The 22,377-nt window shown below is 38.6% G+C and overlaps 1 protein-coding gene across 1 annotated transcript in view; it reads right to left on the bottom strand.

The window, feature by feature from the left end:
• The window catches only part of LOC309474639 (zona pellucida sperm-binding protein 3-like), a 43,534-nt gene extending 22,956 nt beyond the window's left edge, over window positions 1–20,578 (bottom strand). Inside the window, exon 1 of the mRNA XM_082137187.1 lies at window positions 20,494–20,578. Within this exon, the coding sequence (XP_081993313.1) occupies window positions 20,494–20,504 (11 nt within the window). The 5' untranslated portion in view covers window positions 20,505–20,578. The remainder of the gene's footprint in view (window positions 1–20,493) is intronic.
• Between the last annotated feature and the right edge of the window lie 1,799 nt (window positions 20,579–22,377).

The raw sequence follows: 22,377 nt of genomic DNA, 5'->3' as shown, positions 1-22,377 counted from the left end.
ATTGCTTCACAAGATCTCAAGTCAGCATCTGCTAAATGGCCTCAAATCATATTCTGAAGACCATTCAGCAGTCTTCTGCCAACATTATCATAAAGTATGTGTGCCAGTGTAGAGTCACGCAGTGCTGACGCTGCCGTTTTGACAGTTTATTGCTCAGTGGACAGTGTAATTGTGCGGGAGTGTCTGTGATTGGACTGTCATTGCACCTGAAGGGCGACTGGTGTTTATGACGTCCGTGCAAATGCGAGAAGTGACGCAGTTTCAGCTGAGAGTGTGTAGGCATGATTCAGACTGTAGGCTTTCAGGAACAGCAAAGAGGAGAAAATGAATCTTAGACGGCAATGCGATAAAAGTAGTGCAAATCCAACAGATAAAAACAGCTTTCACACATACGCCTGCTCATATATATAGTCTATATCTCTTCCCTGGACAATGTGCATGCGTGTTGTTATAAAGAAAAAAGCTGCGTGAGCAGAGTGATGATTTTAAGCTTTGTTGCTGCAGCTTTTTCATTCTTTACTAAATCCTTTCATCATTCCACTTCATTCCTCCTCTTTGCTAGTCTTTCACGTCTTATGTTTGGCCAGCCCTGTGAAACAAGAAAATTATTTTTATAAGACACAATAACACGCCTCCCAGTCCCAACCCGAGGCGCCACACTTCACACGCACACAAAACATTCAATTCCATCCTATATAACCCTCTGGCCTCAGAGTGTCCAGGCTCAATGCTTAAGAGAGTGTATGCCATTTAATGACCTTTTTGTATGGATCACAGTCTGTTGCATAACGTTTAGCACTGTCCCACTAAGAGCAGAGTTTAAAGAGAAAGAACAACAACAAAAGAAGGGCAGAAGTCACAGATGGCAAAGTCGAGAATGAAAGACAACGAGAAATAGAACACTAGAAAATCACATCTAGAGCTTTATCCGATATCAGATTTTAAAAAAATTATTTAATTGTGCATGCTAATTTCCCTTGTGCCATCAACTAATGATCACTTAAAGTTAATCTTTAAAGGGATAGTTCACCCAAAAATGAAAATTCTGTCATCATTTACTCACCCTCAAGTTGTTCCAAACCTGTATGAAATTTTTCTTCTGCTGAACACTATTTTCCCCCCATACTATGGAACACATCAACTGTTTGGTTACCCATATTCTTCAAATTATCTTCTTTTCTGTTCAGCAGAAGAAAGAAATTCATGATGAGACAACGTTTGAACGATAGACAGAATTTTCATTTTTACCTGAACTATCCCTTTAAGACTAATAATTGAATGAAACTGTTAAAAGTTCAAATCTTTTGCAAATCTCAAAATAGGCCTATCCATTTTTCCATACTGTACATTATAATGTTGTGATGCCTATGTTCATTTGTAGTATTTCAAATGATTTATTTTAGCGTTTTATTTGTAATTTATTTAGACACATTTTTTATATATATTATTGGCCATAATATACTGTAACATCAGCTTATATCAAGTTTTAATATAGTGCATCCCTAATGTTAAGTCATAAGAGCCCATGTCCATTATCCAAAAATGCATCTGTACACTGCCACACACAAGAAAGTCCCTGTAGACAGAAATTCCCATTACTGTGGTTAGAGCTCAGCAACAACAACTCAAAAGTGAATCCATTAATCATTAACTTCTGGTGTGCTAATAAATTGCAAATGACAGTAGTTTTCATTGGAGCTCATCAGACAGATTACCCTAAGTCATCACAAACACAATCGTAGTTAATGCAGGGCACAAAAACCTACAGTTTCTATAATAATAGTAGATCAATTCTAGGGAAACCATTCGAATCGCTTCTAAAAATATCAGCGGGGAAAAAAAGATTAGATTTGCTATTTTAGCTCTGAACGCAGATTGTGTAACTGGCGGTGAGTGCATTTTGTCATGTCAGACCAGGGGTTTAATAGTCCTCACTATTCTGTCTAGCGATGTTCAAGTCTCCCCATTGACCATCTGTGTGTTCTAAGTGTGTATAAATGAGTGCATGTGTGTGTGGAAACTGGAAATGGTAGCTGAAACAGGATGACGTTCCTCAGAGGTTAATGGATCTAAATCCTGCATGTGAATCAGAATCAAATGAGACGTGAGAAGACCCTCAGCCAACACTTTTGTATGCAATGCATGCAGACACACTCACATCAGCAATTAAGTAAGATGAAGAGAAGTATGGAGATGTGGTGTGACATATGTGTAATGAAGCTGCTGGTCTCCATCAGCATATTTGTCATGACAGTGGAGTTGAGCTGCCTCCGTTCCTGCTGCCGAGAGACAGAGCAACTCACTTATATAACCATGCAAACACACACACTCAAAAGCACACACTTGTGTCAGGGAAACTCTAGCTAATGGGTCTCCTCTATACATAATAGCTTCACAGTGCAGAGAGATCAGATGACACACTCCATAAATGTCCTCTGGGTCTGGATCCATCATCGATAATAATATGCTTACAGAAATAAGCAGCTTATTTTACATTGTGCTATACATAAAGTAATGTTTGCATATTTAACCCCCGGTTTACAGACGAGGCTCAAGCATAGTCCCAGACTAAAATGCATGTTTGAGCTGTTTTAACTGAAAGCAACTTGCACTGACTTATATTAAAATATGCCAGTGCAATTGTTTTGTCTCAAGATGCTCACCAGTAATGTTTTTTTCTAAAGCAACGTTTACAAAAGCTACTTAAATGTAATAATTGAACTAAGGCCTAATCCTGGCTTAATCTTAAACATGGAAAGCTTTACTAATTTAGCTTTGAGGAAAGTTATGAGCCTACATTTGAAATGATTAATATGCCTAAAACGACTGCCCTCCCTGATAAACTAAAAGATATTACAAATGAGGATTTTGTTGTTGAAAGACACTTAATTATAGTTGTCTAGATCAGGGGTTCCTTTTTTGTCAGCAAAACCCTTTACATAAAATATTTACTCTTTAAAATAATTGTTATATAGGGCTGCACAACTTGACAAAATAATTGCAATTTTTTCTTTTTTTGGCCATGTATGGCGATTTTAACAGCAATATGACATTTCATCTGCTGCTGAAACCAAAGACCTTTTTCAGGGTCTTTATTATTATATTAGTAGCAATAGTTTTAACTCAAATTATAAAAAATACATAAATATCATATCACTGTAACTTTTGTAAATTACAGTTGTACTGTGAAATAAATTAATATTTGATAAATTATTTTACACAAGTTACCAATATTTCTGTCTTACATTTTTTACATTTCAAAATGTTCAAACCCTTGAGCTTTTATCATTTCAAATGAAATGTTAGAAATTATGCGAATGTGTAAATAAAGTGAACCAAGTGAAAAATGCGTGTTAAACTCAGTGCTTACAGAGATGGAGTTGGAGAGAAGCTGTATGTCTATTTACTGTGATTTAAGATGCTGAAATAATGGAGAGCACTAGAAAATCTAAAATTAGCCAGGCAAGGAGCCTGCAGACGTCCCATGGAAAGTCCACAGACTCACAAGCATTACGCTAAGCTAAAAGGGAAACCACCTGATATTCCACTTGCTGTAGTGAATCAGCCGTCTCCGTGACAACAGCTGCATTCCAGTAACAAAATCTATGAAAATAAAGCTGGGGACACACTTAAAGACTAGCTGAAACATTCTAAGACTGAACTCAATACACAAAGACTGTTTCCATCAACTGGAGCAGATTTTAGTTTTTGACAGTATGATAAGAGCACAAAGCTAAAAACTGACTTGAGTGAGAACACTACACAACACACTTAATGATTGGTGGTCTGCCAAACTCAACTGTCTGAACTATGTACTGAAACAAACACGGAGTCAACAGACAGCTGCCGCTTCTTATTTGCAGTGGAATGTGTGCAGAAGAAAATGGACTGATTGTAAGAATGATAAATGCATGTTGATGCCACGGCAACGTGCCTTGAATTTTTTATTTATTTATTTTTTACATAAAGTCCTAGGTTTCTCTTCCACGTTTTCCTTTTGCCATTATCCCCTGAGTAGAGACATTTCATTATGTCTTTCCAGATTAATTTAGTTAATTACAACATTTCTAGTGCTGTTTTTAAACCAAGCAATAATGTAAACTGAAAGGCCATTCTTAAACCAGAAATAAAAAATAAAAAACGGATTGGTTTGTTCGTAGCAAAAACACTAGTGGTGCAACGGATCATCATCGATCCGTGATCCGTTCGGATCAATATCTTCGGTTCGGCACTCACGTGATCCGCGGATTGATTGATGAAAAAAAGAGTTGTGCGCATGTTCAGTCCACACACAGCGTGGTCATGGCGAGCGTTATGAACCGCAGAGAGCGTGACGCCTCATTCGCGCCGCAAAACCTCCAGACGTGCGTAAACGCGTCTTTACATTGACTTCACATTGAAATCACTCGCGCCAGACGCTCTATTCGCGTTTGGTGTGAACGCAGCATGGGTGACGGCGAGAGAGAGAGAGAGAGAGAGAGAGAAAGAGTGCCTGCGAGTGCGAGCGAGCAAGGTAATACGTTGTCAAATATGTTTAAACTTAAATGAACTACACAAGTAGTTATGTCTCTTTGTATTAATTTGTCCTGTTATTGACATAGACCTAATGCGCGTCATTGACAAAATGCGCAACCAGATGTTCGAATAATTCGAATATGTGTTTTTTAGAGGGAATATTCGAACGTCATTTTTGAGCAATTTTGACAGCCCTATATGACAGTGGAAACACATAAAGCATTGGTCCATGTTTAAAGGAAGGAGATGCCTTTTTATGTTGCACTTTAAGTTGTTTTTCATTAATTATGTTAAAAAGAAGATATTATGCCTTGTGCACTTTAAGTTGATTTTATATATTTTAATTTAACAATTTAAAAGTGTTAATAAAAAAATAAAATAAAATTTTGCTGATCCGAAAAATGATCCGATCCGTGACTCTGATCCGAGAAACGATCCGAACCGTGAGTTTTTTTGATCCGTTGCACCCCTAAAAAACACTAGGCTTTTTTCCCCGTTCTGGTTCAGAGTAGCAGTTTACTAAATAAAATACTGCTTTATTTATTCGTTTAGACTATTTAAATTAATCCATATTCAGAAACAAGTGCAGTTATATAGCCAACATAAGCAATTTAATTTTTTCTGTTTAACTTTAAGTAGTCCAGATCGAAATAAAAGAATACGTAATATTATTTTTAAAATGAGAGAAAACGCTGCTTATTCTGAATTTTTACAAAATGCAGTTTCACTTTTTTTCGTCTGCAGAACAAAATGAATAGCCTAAAAACAATTCACTTGCAATGTTAACTTATGAAACAATAAAAAATAAACATCAAAAACCAGATATTTTGCAAAATTACAAAAATAAGGATGAATGATGTTTGACAGGGAATACATATCCACAGCAGTCACAGGCGGCAGTCGAAAATATTAAACATGTTTCAAAAATATCTTTGTGAAGACGACTGGCAACATCAGGTTCTTAAAGGGGTGGTTGGTTATGATTTCACTTTTCTAACTTTAGTTAGAGTGTAATGTTGCTGTTTGAGCATAAACAACATCTGCAAAGTTATCACGCTCAAAGTTCAAAGCAAAGGAATATATTTGCTTTTAAAGAAATCGTTTTTTAAGGACTACAACAAACGGCTGGTAGGGACTACACAACATTCCTCCCGGGTTAGTGACATCACATCACCAACCCTAAAATTTACATGAACCCCATCCCCGAGAACACGCAGTCCATGTTGAGAGGAAGAGTTGATGTAGTCGAGCACATATGCGAGTCGGTTTATGTTGTCGTATCCGTCTTTTCACAATACAGTACGTAAGACAAATGCAATAGCATTTCACTCTGTAGGCATCTTACAACAGTTCCCACACAAGCAATTTATAGATTATTATGACAGAATATGCTAATCAATGACTTGAAGATAGTTAACTCCACATCAGCAACATAAATTCATCAACTAACCATTCAGAAACTTCCTGTTTATTCTACATGTTGAGTCTTGAGTCTCTCCATCATTGTCAAACTCCAGTTTAAACAAAAGGCAGAACGGTTTCTGACATTTTAGTGCTTGTCTGTGTGAGGTAATCGGAGCTGCTAACACAAGAGCTCTTGAAGCTCCACCCTCTGTGCCGGGAGCAGCAGCTCATTTGCATTTAAAGGGACACACACAAAACAATGCGTTTTTACTGACCTCAAAAAGGGACAACTTCAACATGCTGTACAAAATTATTTGTGGGGTATTTTGAGCTAAAACTTCACATACACACTCTGGGGACAACAGAGACTTATTTTACATATTGTAAAAAGGGGCATTACACCACCCCTTTAAATTCTAAGACACACCACACAGTACACAGGTTTAAACACAGACTGTAAACACAACAGACCCAGTGTGTTTCAGTCATCATGACCAAATTACATTCATAATTGTCCTGACAGTCATGTAGTGTGTTCCCGGTTTAAGAGGTCAAACAATTTGAGATGGTGGTTCTCTAGGTCTCTCTAAGTCATTTTTTTTCTTCTGAAACACAAGACCTATTCACTTCACCAAAGATTCTAAGGCTATGCTCATGTTGAAGGCAGCTTTCTTTTTTCTCACATGACATGGATCTGTGTTTTTAGACCGTGTGAACAATAAAAATCCTGCTGAATATGAATTTTAAATTACAATCTCTACCACTTTCATATGTAAAAAAAATACTGGTACGTATCCAATAACTTGATATTCAACATTTTTCCTTTTTTGTACACTATAGGAATAATTACACACAGAAAGGGTCACATGTACATAGCCTACGTACGTACGTACGTACACACACACACACACACACACACACACACACACACACACACACACGCCAGGAAATACTGGTATAAATAGGTCAGTTTAGGAGTGTCAGTGTGTCACCTGTTTGGAACGGTGTCTGATACAGACCACATTTTAAAAGTCATGTGAACAACCTCCAGCAGACACGGGATAGCGTAAGCTCATGGAGAACAACACTTATACAGTAGGACATCTCTCTATATTCTGGCTCAGGCAGAGACCAGAGTTATGTGCAAACAAACCTGACAGTTGATCTGTATCATCTACTGAAGCTCTCTCTAACATAAGCACTATAAATCTAGCCCAGAGCATCACATTACCGGAGTATAACCAACAAGACCAGACAGAACAGAACCGAGAAATGACACCAAAGTCGTGTGCAAACATATACACTGAGTGAAAGTTGTGTGTGTGTGTGTGAGCTATTATTAGCTCTATTATTTTTGCTATTCCTTATATTAGCCTATATACTTTTGCTATTCCCTATATTTTAAATAGTAAAAGTATAACACGACATAGACATTAATCATCTCCTCCCTTGTTAAATTGGAAACTATAAGACTTCAGTCCAGTGTAACTAAAAGTAGCAAATACTAAATTTAATGTTATGCAGCATCTAGTAATAACCTCTATACCCTCTCTCATATCTATCGGATGATTCGTTATAGGACATTGGTACATGCAGAGAGTTCATTTCAATGAACATGATGAAAATAATGAGAGTCCCTGCAAGGAATTTTACATAAAATAATTGTCTTTTTGTAGCCATTTTTATTATTTTTTTGTATTAATTTAAAATGTTACATTACTAGCTGTTTTGACCAGTTTGGTAAGACATTTCAATGTTTTTGAAAGAAGCCTTTTATGCAATTATGTCATTTATTCATGTGATGGCAAGCTAGATTTTCATTTCTCCAGTCAGTGTCACACAATCCTTCAGAAATCATTTGAATATGCTGATTTGGTGCTCATAAAACATTTCTTATTATTATCAATGCTAAACATGGTTGTGCTGCTTAATATTTTTGTGGTAACCATGATACATTTTGTAGGATTTTTTTAATGAATTATTATTATTATTATAAATCATTATAGCAATATTACCTTAAATGGCATCAATATGGTTTACAAATTTCTGTTAATAGCTTGTCATGTAGCTAAACAATTAACAATTGTAGCTTTACTAATTGAAATTTAGAAAAGCTTGTAGCCTGAGAAGATATTTAAAGTAGCTTCTCCAGCACTGCTATAAGACAATCAGAAGGTAAGACCACTTTTTCGAAACATACTTGGCTTACTTTATTTCTGGAAGAGTGCTCGATGATCCATCAAGCATACATACAAACAAACCTTTAAAGAGTTAATTTTCCTAAATGTCTGTTCTTGTGTGAGGGCTGTGACATCTAACCAACGGCTTTGGTTTGTTTGAATTGAAAAGATGGAGCTAATCAGATAAAAAGGCTGTCATTTAGTAGGATGTTTTCCCGTAATAGCTGACTCACTCAACACTGTCAGGAAAAGGGATTATGTGAGAACTACCGGAAACTACCCTCTTTTTTGCAGTTAAAATATTTATGCCAGCTCGTCTTGTTGAGTCAACAAGTCTGCCTGGCACCCAGTGGTGTTCTCATTATTTCCTGAAAGCAGCATTAAAAAAAGTGATGTTGAGCTTTTGCCACCTCTCTGTTGTTTTATGCATGCAGCTCAGTGAACACCATTACAATAAATGGAGTTTGGCTGCCTTCAGGGAAAGCTAAATTTAGGGTAACCGGATTTCTCAATGCCAGTTAAGTGTTTAAAAAAATACTTTGGCTGTTATTTGGGAGCATTTATATGTAAAAAAAAAAAAAAAAAAAAAAAAAAAAAACCCACACAAGATTCCTTTAAAACATTCCTTAAAGGACAAGTTCGGTATTTTACACTTAAAGCCCTGTTTACAGATCGTATCTGATGAAATAGAAGGGTTAAGATTAAAATTTGGACACATGCTGCTGTCCCGAGAATTTTAGGTTTATTTCGCTCCAGGTTTTATAGGTCCACAAAAGCGAAATAAACCTAAAATTCTCGGGACAGGAGCATGTGTCCAAATTTTAATCTTAACCGTTCTATTTCATCAGATACGATCTGTAAACAGGGCTTTAAGTGTAAAATACCGAACTTGTCCTTTAAGTTAAAGTGTAGGCCATGTTTTTTTTTATGTCTGAACTTAATTCAGCACTCGCGCACCATTTTCTGTGCTGGGCACATCCAGAGCACACGCACAAAAAGCCACCTCTCATTTAATGCACGAATAATGAATTGAATTCTCTTTTGCATATTTTTGTGCTTGAACGGACAAATGCACACAAAATTGTCGAAATATCCTCTTAAACACAGTCGGTTATGTCTTAAGTCACAGGTGTCAAACTCAGTTCCTGGAGGGCCACAGCCCTACAGAGTTTTGTTCCAACCCTGCTTCAACACACACACACACACCTGCAGTTTTCAATTAAGCCTGAAGAACTTGATTAGCTGATCAGGGCCCGTATTCATAAAGATTCTAAGAATCCTCTCAGAAAACTCTTAATTTAGCTTAAAAACTTTTACGTAGGAGTCTTAGCTTAAGAGCAATTCGGGACCGATCTGAGAGCAACTCTGAGTAAGGAAAAGACAAAAACTTTCATCTTAGTGAGGAGGCGGGGTTGACCCCGTTGCTATGTATGACACAATCTTTTGAAGACTATGATTGGTTGGTTGTCCAAGAAGGGAAAAAAAAGTGATTTTAAGTATAGGGTCTATTCTAAGCCTTCACTTTGAAATTACATGCGTAATTTTTCCTATTTGACCGTTCTCACACACACACACACACACACACTCACACACACATTATATATGTGTATATAAATCCTTTTTATTTTTATTTACCATGGTATGGTAATAATGTATATCATGCATGCTGTTAATTTCCTATAAGGTACAGTATTTGCTTGGCTTAGAATGATCAAAATTGTTCCACTCTTTCCAATTATTTTCCACTGATTGCTGGCATGTCTATTTAAGTGGTGGTTTGAATGTTGGTTTTAATGTATCAAACATGGAATTTTCCCAGCTGCCAAATATCGTAATGTAGTGATTACTTTCATTTCTGGCGCTATGGCATTTCTGTGCTGTGTTGGAGATGTTAGCGTGTCTCTAATAAGATCTGTCACAAACATGATCCCTGCACGATCTAATATATAGTGTCTTATTAACTCACTGTCATCCATTGTCTGCAACACATTTCTTCTCCCTCTTCTTTCTGCCATTTTCTCCTCTGCTAAAGAAACTCTTAAGCCTCTTAAAAGTCCTCGTCCGTGCTCCTAACAATTTTGACCTTAAGACCTCTTTTAAGGGTTAAGATGCTTTCTGAATTACTTTTTTCTTTACTAGGATTTTTCCTTTAATTTTAAGAGTAAACGCCCACATTTCTAAGAATTTTCTTAGAATTGTGTCACTAGGAGCTACTCTTTGCATTAAGATTCTTTATGAATATGGGCCCAGGTGTTTAATTAGGGTTGAAGCTAAACTCTGCAGTTGGATCTGTGCTTCAGGTCTTAAAGTGACAGCAGCCTAATAAATCTGCTGCCGTCTGTGTTATTACTGTTAGTCAAAGAACAAAGGAAAAAGAAAATCACTCACTGATCTTGACTGAATAACTTTAATAAGGATTAATCTATATTATTTTTATAAAAAGAAAGTTTTTTTATATTTGTTTTTAATCTTTGAACTAATAATGTATGACATTTATTTCAAGTTTTCTGATGGGGTTTAAAGACATGAGGCTGAGTAAATAATGACAGAATTTTAATAGTTGGAAAAAGTATTCCTGAAAGGTTTTCATGGCCACTGTTTTACACTGACGAAAAAAAAGAAATAATAGTTTGCAAATGTTACATGTTTATTCCTCTATATATTTGTGTGAGAGCAGCAGCCTGCAGAGATTTACTTTAAGTGATCTCGTGTACAAAACTGAAAGAGTCCAAATCTCAGAGCACATCTCTCCCTCTCAGTGCCAAACACGTGTGAATAACTTTAATCTTTAATCCGTGCATTTCAGGATCCCTTGAAAGGCAACCAGACAGAGAAAGAGCTGTATCCTACATTTTTTGAGGCAGTGTCAACAGCTTAAGTCTGTACACATATTCTATTTGGTTGATCTTCTTGATTGTTCACAGGCGTTTCTTGTTAGTCATTAGTCTTGGTGTATAAATAGCCCTCATGTTTTCATTGTATCTTGTCTAGTTTTGTTTTTGTAACCACTGTTGGTGAGCCTCATGTAACCAAGTCAAATTCATGTATTTTGTCGTGTTGTGTTGGTGTCCGTGCCAGTATCCATGCCAGTGCCGGTGTCCATGCCTGTGTCCATGCCGGTGTCCGTGTCTGAGCTCATGTCCGTGCCGGTGTACGTGCCGGAGTCCGTGTCCATGCCAATGTTGGGGTCTGTGTCGGAGTCTGTGCCCGTTTCGGTGCCGGCTTCGTTACGTGCCTGTGTCCATGCCAGTGCCGGTGTCCGTGCCGGAGTCTGGTATCCATACCGGTGTACGTGCCAGAGTCCAGTGTCCGTGGCGGAAACCGGTATCCGTGCTGGAGTCGGTGTGTTCGTGTCGGTGTGTTCGTGCCGGAGTCCGTGTCCATGTCGGTGTCTGTGTCCATTTCGGTGCCGATTTCGTTACGTGCCGGTGTCCATGCCGGAGTTCGCGCCGTTGCTGGTGTCCATGTCGGTGTTTGTGCCTGTTTTGGTGCCGGAGTCCGGTGTCCATGTCGGTGTCTGTGTCCTTTTCGGAGTTTGTGTCCGTGCCAGTGTCCATGTCGGTGCCGGAGTCCATTTCGTTACGTGCCGGTGTGTGTGTGTGTCTGGTTTCTGTGTCGGTGTGTCCGGTGCATCCAGTGCCGGTGTCCAAGCCAGGGTGTCCGTGCCCGTGTCGGTGTCGGTGTCCGTGCTGGTGTGTCGATGCCGGAGTCGGTGTCCGTATTATTTTGAAATTCTCATAGTCATGTTTCCTGTTTCCATGCGTTTCCCTTCCCATCATGCGATTGTCTTGTGCTTCCCTTGTCTTGTGTGTCACAAAGGTACGGGCCCTTTATTAATTTGAAACGCTATTGCAGTTGCTATGGTAATTTGCAAATCCTGCTATTCTTAGGTCAGCTATCACTGCTGAAAACATTTGTTTACGTGAATGTAGAGCATGTTAAGACAGATGGCCCCTACAGTCAATCTGGATCACTGCCAGTGAAGCTATTATACTTCAGACAGGACATCAAATAAAAGAGGACCAGCACATGGGCTGACAGGTGACCTTGATGTGCATTAAATCACACTGATACACACAAGGACAGAACACTACCTTTATATTAATATTTTTGAAGGTGGTACATCTGTATTTGTTTTTGTGTGTGTGTGTGTGTATATATATATATATATATATATATATATATATATATATATATATATATATATATATATATATATATATGTATGTATGTATATGTACAGTATATACAATACACACATATACACTGTAAGTGAAGAGATTGTAAAGTAACCCCACAAATGGATTTTGGAAGACAATAAAATATATTTTTTACAACCATCATTGTAGATGAACAGGATGATTTTCGTTACTGTATTACAGTAGTTAAGTTTTTTCCCCATTAAACTGATGAGAACTTGGGGTTCAATATGATTCATTGTCATAAACATTATGTCAATGCAAAAAAAATGTAATTATTTATAATAAAAAAAATCTTATTTTTTTTCTTTTGATTTTGGGATTCATTCTTCATGTGATTCACTCATAAGTAATTCCAAACACTAAGAGTCGAGACTAATGGATGATTTTGCCGCAGGACAGGACTGTCATTAGAAAATGCTTTTTTAAGACATTAGGTTAAAGGACAGTCTTTATCTCTGTCTCGTAGTCTTGTCAGCATCTTTCTCACGTGTTATTATTCGTGACCTGTCATAGAGCATCTCTATCATGCTTTCCATCCTGCAAAACAGGTCTGAGTAGTCAACAAAATTTTTGGTTTGTAAGGACTCTCTGCTTCTTAAATTACAGTGCTGGCTACTCAAAAACATTAGATGCAATCTAGAGACCTTCAGCTAGTAGCAAATAAAAAAAGGTTGTTCACGGGCGTCGCGGCTATAAGTAGCCTTTCTGAGCCATGTGTTTTTCTGTAATGGTGAACATGGTTCAGGTAATTATGGCAATTAATTAGAAACAGATTGTAACACAGGGTGGTGGTGGCGCAATGGATAAGACACATGCCTTTGGTGTGAGAGACCCGGGTTCGAATCCACTGTGAGACACCAATGTGTCCCTGAGCAAGACACTTAACCCCTAGTTGCTCCAGAGGCGTGCGACCTCTGACATATATAGCAATTGTAAGTCGCTTTGAATAAAAGCGTCAGCTAAATGAATAAATGTAAATGTAAATGTAACCTTGTCGGAAAGCAAAAACTAAAACCCACTTCCAGACCAAGGCCACAATGATGGGGTCTAGACAGGCAACACAATCATAACTCTCAACACTACTGACAACTAATACAAAACTTGCTGAGGCTACAGAGGGAAAGGGGGAATAATCTTGACCTTTAACCAATTTCCAGCTCCCTGCTGACTCCTTTTAAGTCTGAATATTGTTCTTAATTTTGAGATGGAGGAAAAACAATAAACAGAAAGTTCCTGGAATTTATAAACCAGGAAAACAATAACATCAAGAAAGGCCAGAGCAATAAGCAGGTGGGGTGCGGTTTCAGTTACAAATAACAATTTATTGATGCTGTGTGATTTTTATTGTACTGTATGAACAAGTAAACACACTCACAGAATATATTGTTTGAGTGCAATAAAGAAGATGGAAATTGCCAGCATTTCTGTTAAAGGAAGATCAATGTTTTCCTTATTGAGTTTGATATTGTGCTTAAATTGATCTAGTAGCTTATAATATTAAGACAAGAACGATAAGAAAACAGTGGCATATCCTCATATATAAAGTAGCATAAATGACAATTACTGCACTTTGTGATAATAAAAGCACTGTCAATAACAAAAACAAAGCAGATACTACGGGATAAGGAGAGTCAGATGAAAAATAAGACCACAAAACATACTCGTGCTATAATGACAGGTTAATAGTTCAAAAACTAATTTAGAATATAAAAATGTGGGCTGACTAGGAACTAGGAAACTTGAGAGCTCCACTAGCCAACTAACTAATGGTATGTTTACACGACAATGATGTAGTAAAAATGGAAACGTTTTTCCTTTGCTTTTTCCGCATACAGCGTTGTCAAAACGAGATTCAATAACATGAATCTGAGAAAACAACCAAAAATGCTGTTATGTATGCCAGGCCAGTATTTGGCAACGTCACTTTGTAAAGAAACAAAGTGCTTCTAGACTGAACACGTAATATGTTTGCACATGACGTCGCCATTTTCATAAATTTTGTCATTTACATTTACAGATGATGACAGTGTCGTTTTCAAAAACTTGCAATTTGAAGATCCAGCCACTTCCTAACCATACCCTATCCCTAAACTTAAACTTCATTAGGTCAAGCCCCACCCATTATTCCACAGAGGTGGAGCCAGGCTAGGTCTAGCCCTTCCTATTACATCGAGAGAGGGGAAGCTGGATGTCATCATTTGGCTCTGCAGTGAGCGGAGCACAACTTAAATCATTTAGTCTTGGCTATATACACTGAACAAAATTATAAACGCAACACTTTTGTTTTTGGAGATGTGTTGCACTGCGTGAGGCAAATGGTGGTCACACCAGATATTGACTGGTCGGACCCCCCCGGACCCCCCCAATACAATAAAACTGTACATTTTAGAGTGGCCTTTTATTGTGGCCAGCCTAAGGCACACCTGTGCAATAATCATACTGTCTAATCAGCATCTTGATATGCCACACTGTGAGGTGGATGGATTATCTCGGCAAAGGAGAAGTGCTCACTAACACAGATTTAGACAGATTTGTGAACAATATTTGAGAGAAATAGTGATGGGAAGTTCGGATCATTTTACTGTTCGATCTCCTTCATCAAAATGAACAAATCTTTTTTCGAGTCATTTCGTTCATTTAAGGGGCTTTAAATTTTATACTTTTAACAGGCAAATTCCCCGAACACATCCACCTACGCAATCTTGATCATATTCTGAATTAAGAAATCATTATAATGCACTCAAAAATAATTTACAGGGAACATAAATAATTACTTTACCTTCCGAGTCTTTCGTTCATTTGTCACGTGACAGACACAATGAATGGATCGGTCATGAACGACTCATCACTAGAGAGAAATAGGCGTTTTGTGTACATAGAAAAGGTCTTAGATCTTTGAGTTCAGCTCATGAAAAATGGGGGCAAAAACAAAAGTGTTTCCGTTTATAATTTTGTTCAGTGTAACAACTGGTATTCCACACATATGAGTCGAGCAGGTTCATCACCAAAACAAATGCCTTGTGTGTGTGTGTGTGTGTGTGTGTGTGTGTGTGTGTGTGTGTGTGTGTGTGTGTGTGTGTGTGTGTGTGTGTGTGTGTGTGTGTGTGTGTGTGTGTGTGTGTGTGTGTGTGTGTGTGTGTGTGTGTGTGTGTGTGTGTGTGTGTGTGTGTGTGTGTGTGTACATACTTGCCAATAAAGCTCTTTCTGATTCTGGTGAAAGTTTATCCAACTGATTTGGTGAATGCTTCAAAGCTTTACCACCACAGTTAACAGTATCTATTGGACAATTATACTCTTGTATGTATACACTGAATTCTGGGGTAGGCAAAACTGCGAAGGATCCATCTGTTGTATCCTTCATTTCATGGGAAACGAAGGAAGCATTTGGAGGGCGCATTTGAAGGAGCCTTCGAATTGGGACAGCCTTCATCACGCCATGGTGACGCAGTCGGCCTTTGAATATGCCCATCGAAGGATGCAGCCTCTGAATTGGGACGCAGCAAATGCCTTACCCCAAGAATTGCCAACCACGCTCATGGAGGTGCTCACCCAACACTGCACATTTTGTATGTCTCCTTTGTCAAACACACCCATTGCAGGTCTTGGAGTCTCTACTAATGAGCTGATGACCTGGAACAGGTGTGTTTGATTAAGGAGACACGCAGTGCGCTCCAGGGCCCTCATTTATCAATGGTGCGTACGGACAGATTTGTGCGTAGTGAGTGCGTAAGAACAATTTCACGCAAAGTGTGGGATTCACCAAGTTGTACTTATACGTAGAAATGTGTGTAAATATAAGCACACCTCTGAGCATGCTTACGCAGATAATCTAGTGGTAGAATAGCGACACTACACATAAAAAGCATTTAAGAGTGTCACAGTAAGCATTAAGCAATCCACATATGTCCTGTGTTTCCTTTAAAACACTCAATTTATAATTTGTCTAGTTTTAAACACGATGCTTAATTGGTGTCAAACCCTATAAAAGACAGATGTGAAATATATTTGTCTCAGTGCAATGGCTTATCTTGTGTTATTGGAAGACTTGGCAAAAAATGCGCTCCGCAGAGAGCGCGTTTTCCAAGATCGCGCTGATCTGCTTGGCGAGAGCACAGAGTGGCTTCTAAGTAGGTACCGCTTTCCCAAAAATGTACTGCTGGATTTGTGTCGTGATTTAGGACCAGTGTTGGAGAGAGAAACAAATCGTACGAAAGCCATTCCCGTGCACATCCAACTCCTGTCCACCCTTGGATTTTTAGCTACTGGCACATTTCAGCGTGAGGTTGGAGACATATGTGGTATATCCCAGCCATCAGTGAGTAGGATCATGCCGGCAGTTTTGGATGCAATTATTTCCTTGGCCCCAACCTACATCCAGTTCCCTTATCGAAATCCTCAACAAGCCGCAATAAAACGGGACTTTCATGCCATTGCTAGATTCCCAAACATAATTGGAGCTATAGACTGCACCCACATCGCCATAAAAGCACCATCAACCAACGAATTTAATTATGTAAATAGAAAAGGGTTTCATTCTGTTAACGTGCAAATAATTTGTGATGCAAATTTGTTGTTATTAAACGTCGTTGCGCGGTGGCCTGGAGGAACACACGACTTCTGCAGAATAGCTCTGTGGGTGTGCGTCTCCAAGAAGGCGCTGTTGAGGATGGCTGGCTCATTGGTGAATTTAAGGCTACAACATGTTTAAAATGCTATTGTAGGGCTATGTACAATTACTTAAAACTATTTCATCATTAGGTGATCAAGGTTACCCGCGAAAGCCATGGCTAATGACCCCCCTAACCAACCCGAGGACCGAGCAGGAACAGGCGTACAACCGTGCCCATGCGCGCGCTCAAGGAGCACAGTTGAGCGCGCAATAGGCCTGCTGAAAGGACGATGGCTGTGTCTGTCAAGCACGGGAGGGACACTGCAGTATCAGCCAGAAAAAGCATGCAAAATCATCATGGCTTGCAGTGTGCTACACAACTTGGCCATCAGACAGGGCATCCCTCTGCAGGAACCCCCAAGACCAGACGGCCCTATGCCCGATGCAGTGCCCCTGCCACCTCCTAATGTCGCTGGCATTCAGACAAGACAGAGGATCATACAGACATTTTAGGTAAGTCTGGCCATTGGTCGAGTGCAGAAACATTACAGCGATTTCATTTTGTGTTTTGCAGCTTCGTGGAAACAAATAACTGAAATCACATTAGTCAGCGTTTTATGGTTTATTAGCAATTGTATTTGCGCAAGAGGCAATCTGTTTCAGAGACTCGTTGATTTGAATCAATACATTCGTTATGTTGCTCAGTTGATCCTTTAGGTCATTAATGGATTTTGTTGTTTCCTCTTGATTTTGTAGCACCGCCTCACTCAGCACTCTTGGCGCACGGCGCATGGAAGGGGCAATGGATGGGCCCGGCTCCTCAAGCTCCTCAGGCACAACGGGTGTCGCTATTAAGGAAACACATGTTCACATTAATTTAATTGAGTTTATCCTATGAATGATTTCATTAAAAGTTTACAAATTGAAATAAAATGTATGCAAACACAATATCCTATTCCAGTTGGTTTATTTTACCTTCACTTTGGGTGTTAGATGGCCCGGTTTGTTCTGTCGCAAGAGCATCAGTGTCACCGTCCTTAGTAATCCCGGACAGAGCCGTGTCTCCGATGAGGCAGACTATGCGGTTGTCCAATGGGGAAAGTTCCGTTGTTGTCTGTCCTCCTCCAGTTGCGGACATTTCTCGTCTGTGTGCTGTGACACGTTTTTTAGCCAATACTTTAATATCAAACCATTTTTTTTTTTTTTTTCTGGGACAGTTCTCTCCTCAGACCCAACGGAATTAACTGCCTTGGTGACATTCTCCCATGCAGCATTTTTTCTTTTATTTGTAATTCCTCCTGCAGTGAATGAACTAAACAATATCTGTTGGTTGGATTCAACTTCATTTACAAGTATCTCTAATTCTGTGTTTGTGAAGTTTCTCTTCTTTGCTCTCTTTGCCATTATTGCAGTGAGGAAAAAACACAATCACGTAATTTTTAAAGGGAAGTGTTGTCACCATATATGGTTAATTGGAGGCGTTTCCGAATGCTAATGACCATGAATGTGAACGAGCATGGTACTTACGCACATGTGGTATTTATCAACAATGATTGCTTACTCATGTGCGTAAGAACTGCGTGCGCACGTTTGATAAATGCGGATTTTCTTGTACTTAGGCACATTCTAAATTTCATTCGTTGGACAAAATATAGAACCTTTTCTACGCACTGTTGATAAATGAGGGCCCAGGAATGTGGTTTAAAACGCCTGCCTTATGCCTGCTACAGACAATCCCATTACTTATCACACTGTATGACGTGGATCTAATTAACTTGGGTACGACATGCATGTAGACTCTACGATGATGACACCAATTGAATCGTAGGCTATGACACAAGTTAGTATAGAAGAATAAAACGTCATCAACATGCGCTCGTGGTAAACAAAAAGAGCAAGATGAATCACACTTTGGCAATTGTGGTTTTTATGTGCACTGAAAAAAAGAGGATGAAGCGAAAGAGGAGAATAGGGAAAAAAGGGCAACTTGGCATTTCAATTTTGCACATGAAGCTTGAGGTAAGAAGTTTAAAGTTTTAGCGCCATGTCGCATTGATTAATATGCCATTTCATGTTGCATTTTTATTGGCTGGTCAGTAGATGTAGGTCGTAGTAGCAAACACTGTGAGATTATCATGCTAGAAAATGGTTCAGGCTATCTTTGGTTAAAAGACGGTGACAGCAGCCGTCTTTGAACCTCTCTCACTGTACGATATAGGACCACCGTTTAGTAGCCATGACCACAGAAATCTCCACGATTGGTCATTTTTCACCTAGGACAAATTGTACAATGTGTACCGCGCATTACACCATAAAAAAGAGGCGGCTCCATGTATGTCAGAACTATTTGCTTGGCACTGATCATTACAACTACGTTTATGCCACTGCAAGATATCCAAGGGTTATAAAGAACCATAAAGTTTTTAATGAGAAGCCAGTGAGGGCCAGGACAATGAAACTGGAGACATTTTATGATGATTCTCCTGGAACATACTGTCCAAAGCAAACTAAATGATAACCAACAATATTTAATTGTGACCTGCACTCTTTTAACAACCAAAAAAAAGAAAGAAATCTATGCGTTTTATGCACATACTAAATGCTACATCTTCAAGACGGGACATTAAAGAGTAGAAACTTGAAAGTAGATTCCAGACTCACGTGTCAAATTTATGGTTCACGGGGTTCGGTGTCCTCCAGAGATTATGAGTAAAAATAAATTAGTGAGCAGCTTCAATAAGAAGCCGCAAAGACATACAGTACAGAATGTCAAATATGGGAGCTTGACTGACAAGAATGTGATGATTGATTTAGCATAACCAAATAGAAGACGTTGTGTATTTAGTATGTGTGTGAGACAATCTTTGGAAATTAAGCACTTTTGGGACTTTGCTGCACGTTGGTCTTTAGTTACGTAATACCAGTTCCAAAATGTGTGTGTGTACTTGTACAACTATCTTTGTGATGACCAGTTTGAGTTTTAGACCATTGAAGTGAGGACAAAGAGAGTATAGTGAGGACATTTTGGCCGGTCCTCACTTTCTGAGACCCCTTTAAAGGCCTGTTTGAGGGTCAAGACTTGGTTTTAGGGATAAGGTTATGATTAGGTTAAGGGTAGATTTAGGGTAAGGGTTCGGGTTAGGCACTTAGTTGTGATGGGTAAGGTTAGGGTAAGCGGCAAGAGATTGGATTGTGTCAGTGAATGTCCTCATAAAGATAGATGTACAAGAATGTGTGTGTGTCTACTATAATGTGAATCATTAGACACTAAAGACATGCCGGCACATGTTGCAAAGGTGGGTCTATAGACACACTACAGTACAAATCCTGGATCTGAACTCTTTGTTGTAAAGGTTAAATAAATAAAACAGATACCCAGATGATTACCTACCTATTTGTGTTTGAGGTATCAAGAGATATACTGTAACTTTTATCCTATTAAAGGATATGTTATGATAGCCTACGTATAAGGCCCAACATAGCAGCATTTATATTGTGAAGCACAAGACGACATCAGTCAGTTGAGCTATATTTTTCAAAACAGGCAACGTTACACTGGGTCCAATCCGTTAAAGTAATGTACCGTAAAGTCATTCTGCAGTCCAGTAACTTCCATGCTTTTCTGGTCAACAGTCAACACAAGTACACGGACTCTCTAACGTTTTCCAAGTGGTAAGACTACTGTTGAAAAACATCGCCCTCTGGCGCTCTTAAAGAACAATGGCAGTGGCGATTAAGAATGAACTAATACTATAGCGTCATCATCAGGCCACAATATGTACTGCACGCTACATAACCACAGACCAACACGCGACTCCTTCCACCCTAACCAAATGCACCTGATCCAGCTAACCAAGTCCTTCAGGGCAGGCGTATTTGAAAACTACAGCTATATGTGATGGAACTAAACTTTGCGTGTGCTGGTGCACACGTAAAACTATCGTTCGATACTCTGAGGCGAGAAAAAAACTGCCGAAACCCGGGATCGAACCAGGGACCTTTAGATCTTCAGTCTAACGCTCTCCCAACTGAGCTATTTCGGCCAGTGATCTTATATTGCTTTTGCGTGTGTATTCACGATACACACAATCTAACGTGGGTTGTTGCATTCTAATTATGGAGGTTTGGTAAAGTGGGTATACGATATTCATATTAAGCATTTAAAATTATTTGTTTGCTAGAAATACAGATTGATTATTTTTGCTTTAATACAGCAAACACCTGAATGACCGAAGGTTGAGGAATGATGATTGATAGAAATACTGTTGAATGTAATTTTGTTTCTTTTGTTGATAACGTACAGTATTCATTTTTGAAAAGATTAATATAATCAAATTAAGCCATTACGAACAAGGAAAACCTAGAAGAAAAAAGATAAGTTACACGAAAACAAAGAGGGCATAGCCTAACGTTTGCATACTGAATCTGTAAGCAACAAACACATAGGAATGTGCCTGATTCAGTCAACATGGGATTCATCCCTCTGCTAGTTATTCCACCCACACGTCTCTCTCTCTCTCTCTCTCTCTCTCTCTCTCTCTCTCTCTCTCTCTCTCTCTCTCTCTCTCTCTCTCTCTCTCTCTCTCTCTCCTTCAAGGTGACTTTCCCTATGCACAGGCAGATCTTTTTTTGTTCTTATGCAAGTCTGGAGAAGAGAGGAGTAAGGAAGGACAGGGAGAGAAGGGAGAGAAAGCAATGAAGAAAGATGATGACAGTGAGTGGAACATATGAGATTAAAAATATCCTATGTGAGTGAGAAAGGGAGCGAGAGAGAGAGATTTTAATGAATACATGGCAGTATTTTCATGTTGCATACAGTAAGAAAAAATATTACCCACCCACCCTTCTCTTTCTCCTTTTCTGTCTTTCTCTCCTAGCTCGTGAAGGCACACAAACAGAAGGCGTCCATACTAATCAGCATACTTGAGTTTTCAAAATAAAAAGAGGGAGCTTGTCAGACAGAGGGAAGGAGGGAGATGCTGATTAAACAATTTAACGTGTAATTTGATTTGATTAGGTATATTAATTTACCTCATCAACAAATAAATGAGCATTTCCAAATAGGATATTTGAATTCACCCATAATAATGGCCTCCATTCAGTGTGTTTACATAATTAAGTGCATACTCATACATATTTGATGAATAATAATTAATTTGCCTAATAAAATAAAATGGCTGTGGCTATACAATTTAATATATTATATTATATTGTACTGTACATAAGTACCTATAAATAAATAAAAATAAATACTATGGTATTTTTTTAAGTACCTTGGGGAACAATGTACACTACCATTCAGATGTTTAGGGTCAGCATTTTTATTTAATTTTTTAATAGAAATTAATACTTTTATTCAAAAGAATGCATTAAACTGATCAAAAATGACGGTAAGACTTTTGCAGTGGTAGGCTACAAAAAAAATCAAATGAATGCTGCTCTTTTGAACTTTAATAATCAAAGAATC

The sequence above is a fragment of the Leuciscus leuciscus genome, assembly GCF_965113295.1.
Source record: "Leuciscus leuciscus genome assembly, chromosome: 14".
NCBI lineage: Eukaryota > Metazoa > Chordata > Actinopteri > Cypriniformes > Leuciscidae > Leuciscus > Leuciscus leuciscus.
The sequence above is the reverse complement of the archived record's forward strand: the minus strand, read 5'-3'. Positions and strand labels throughout refer to the sequence as shown.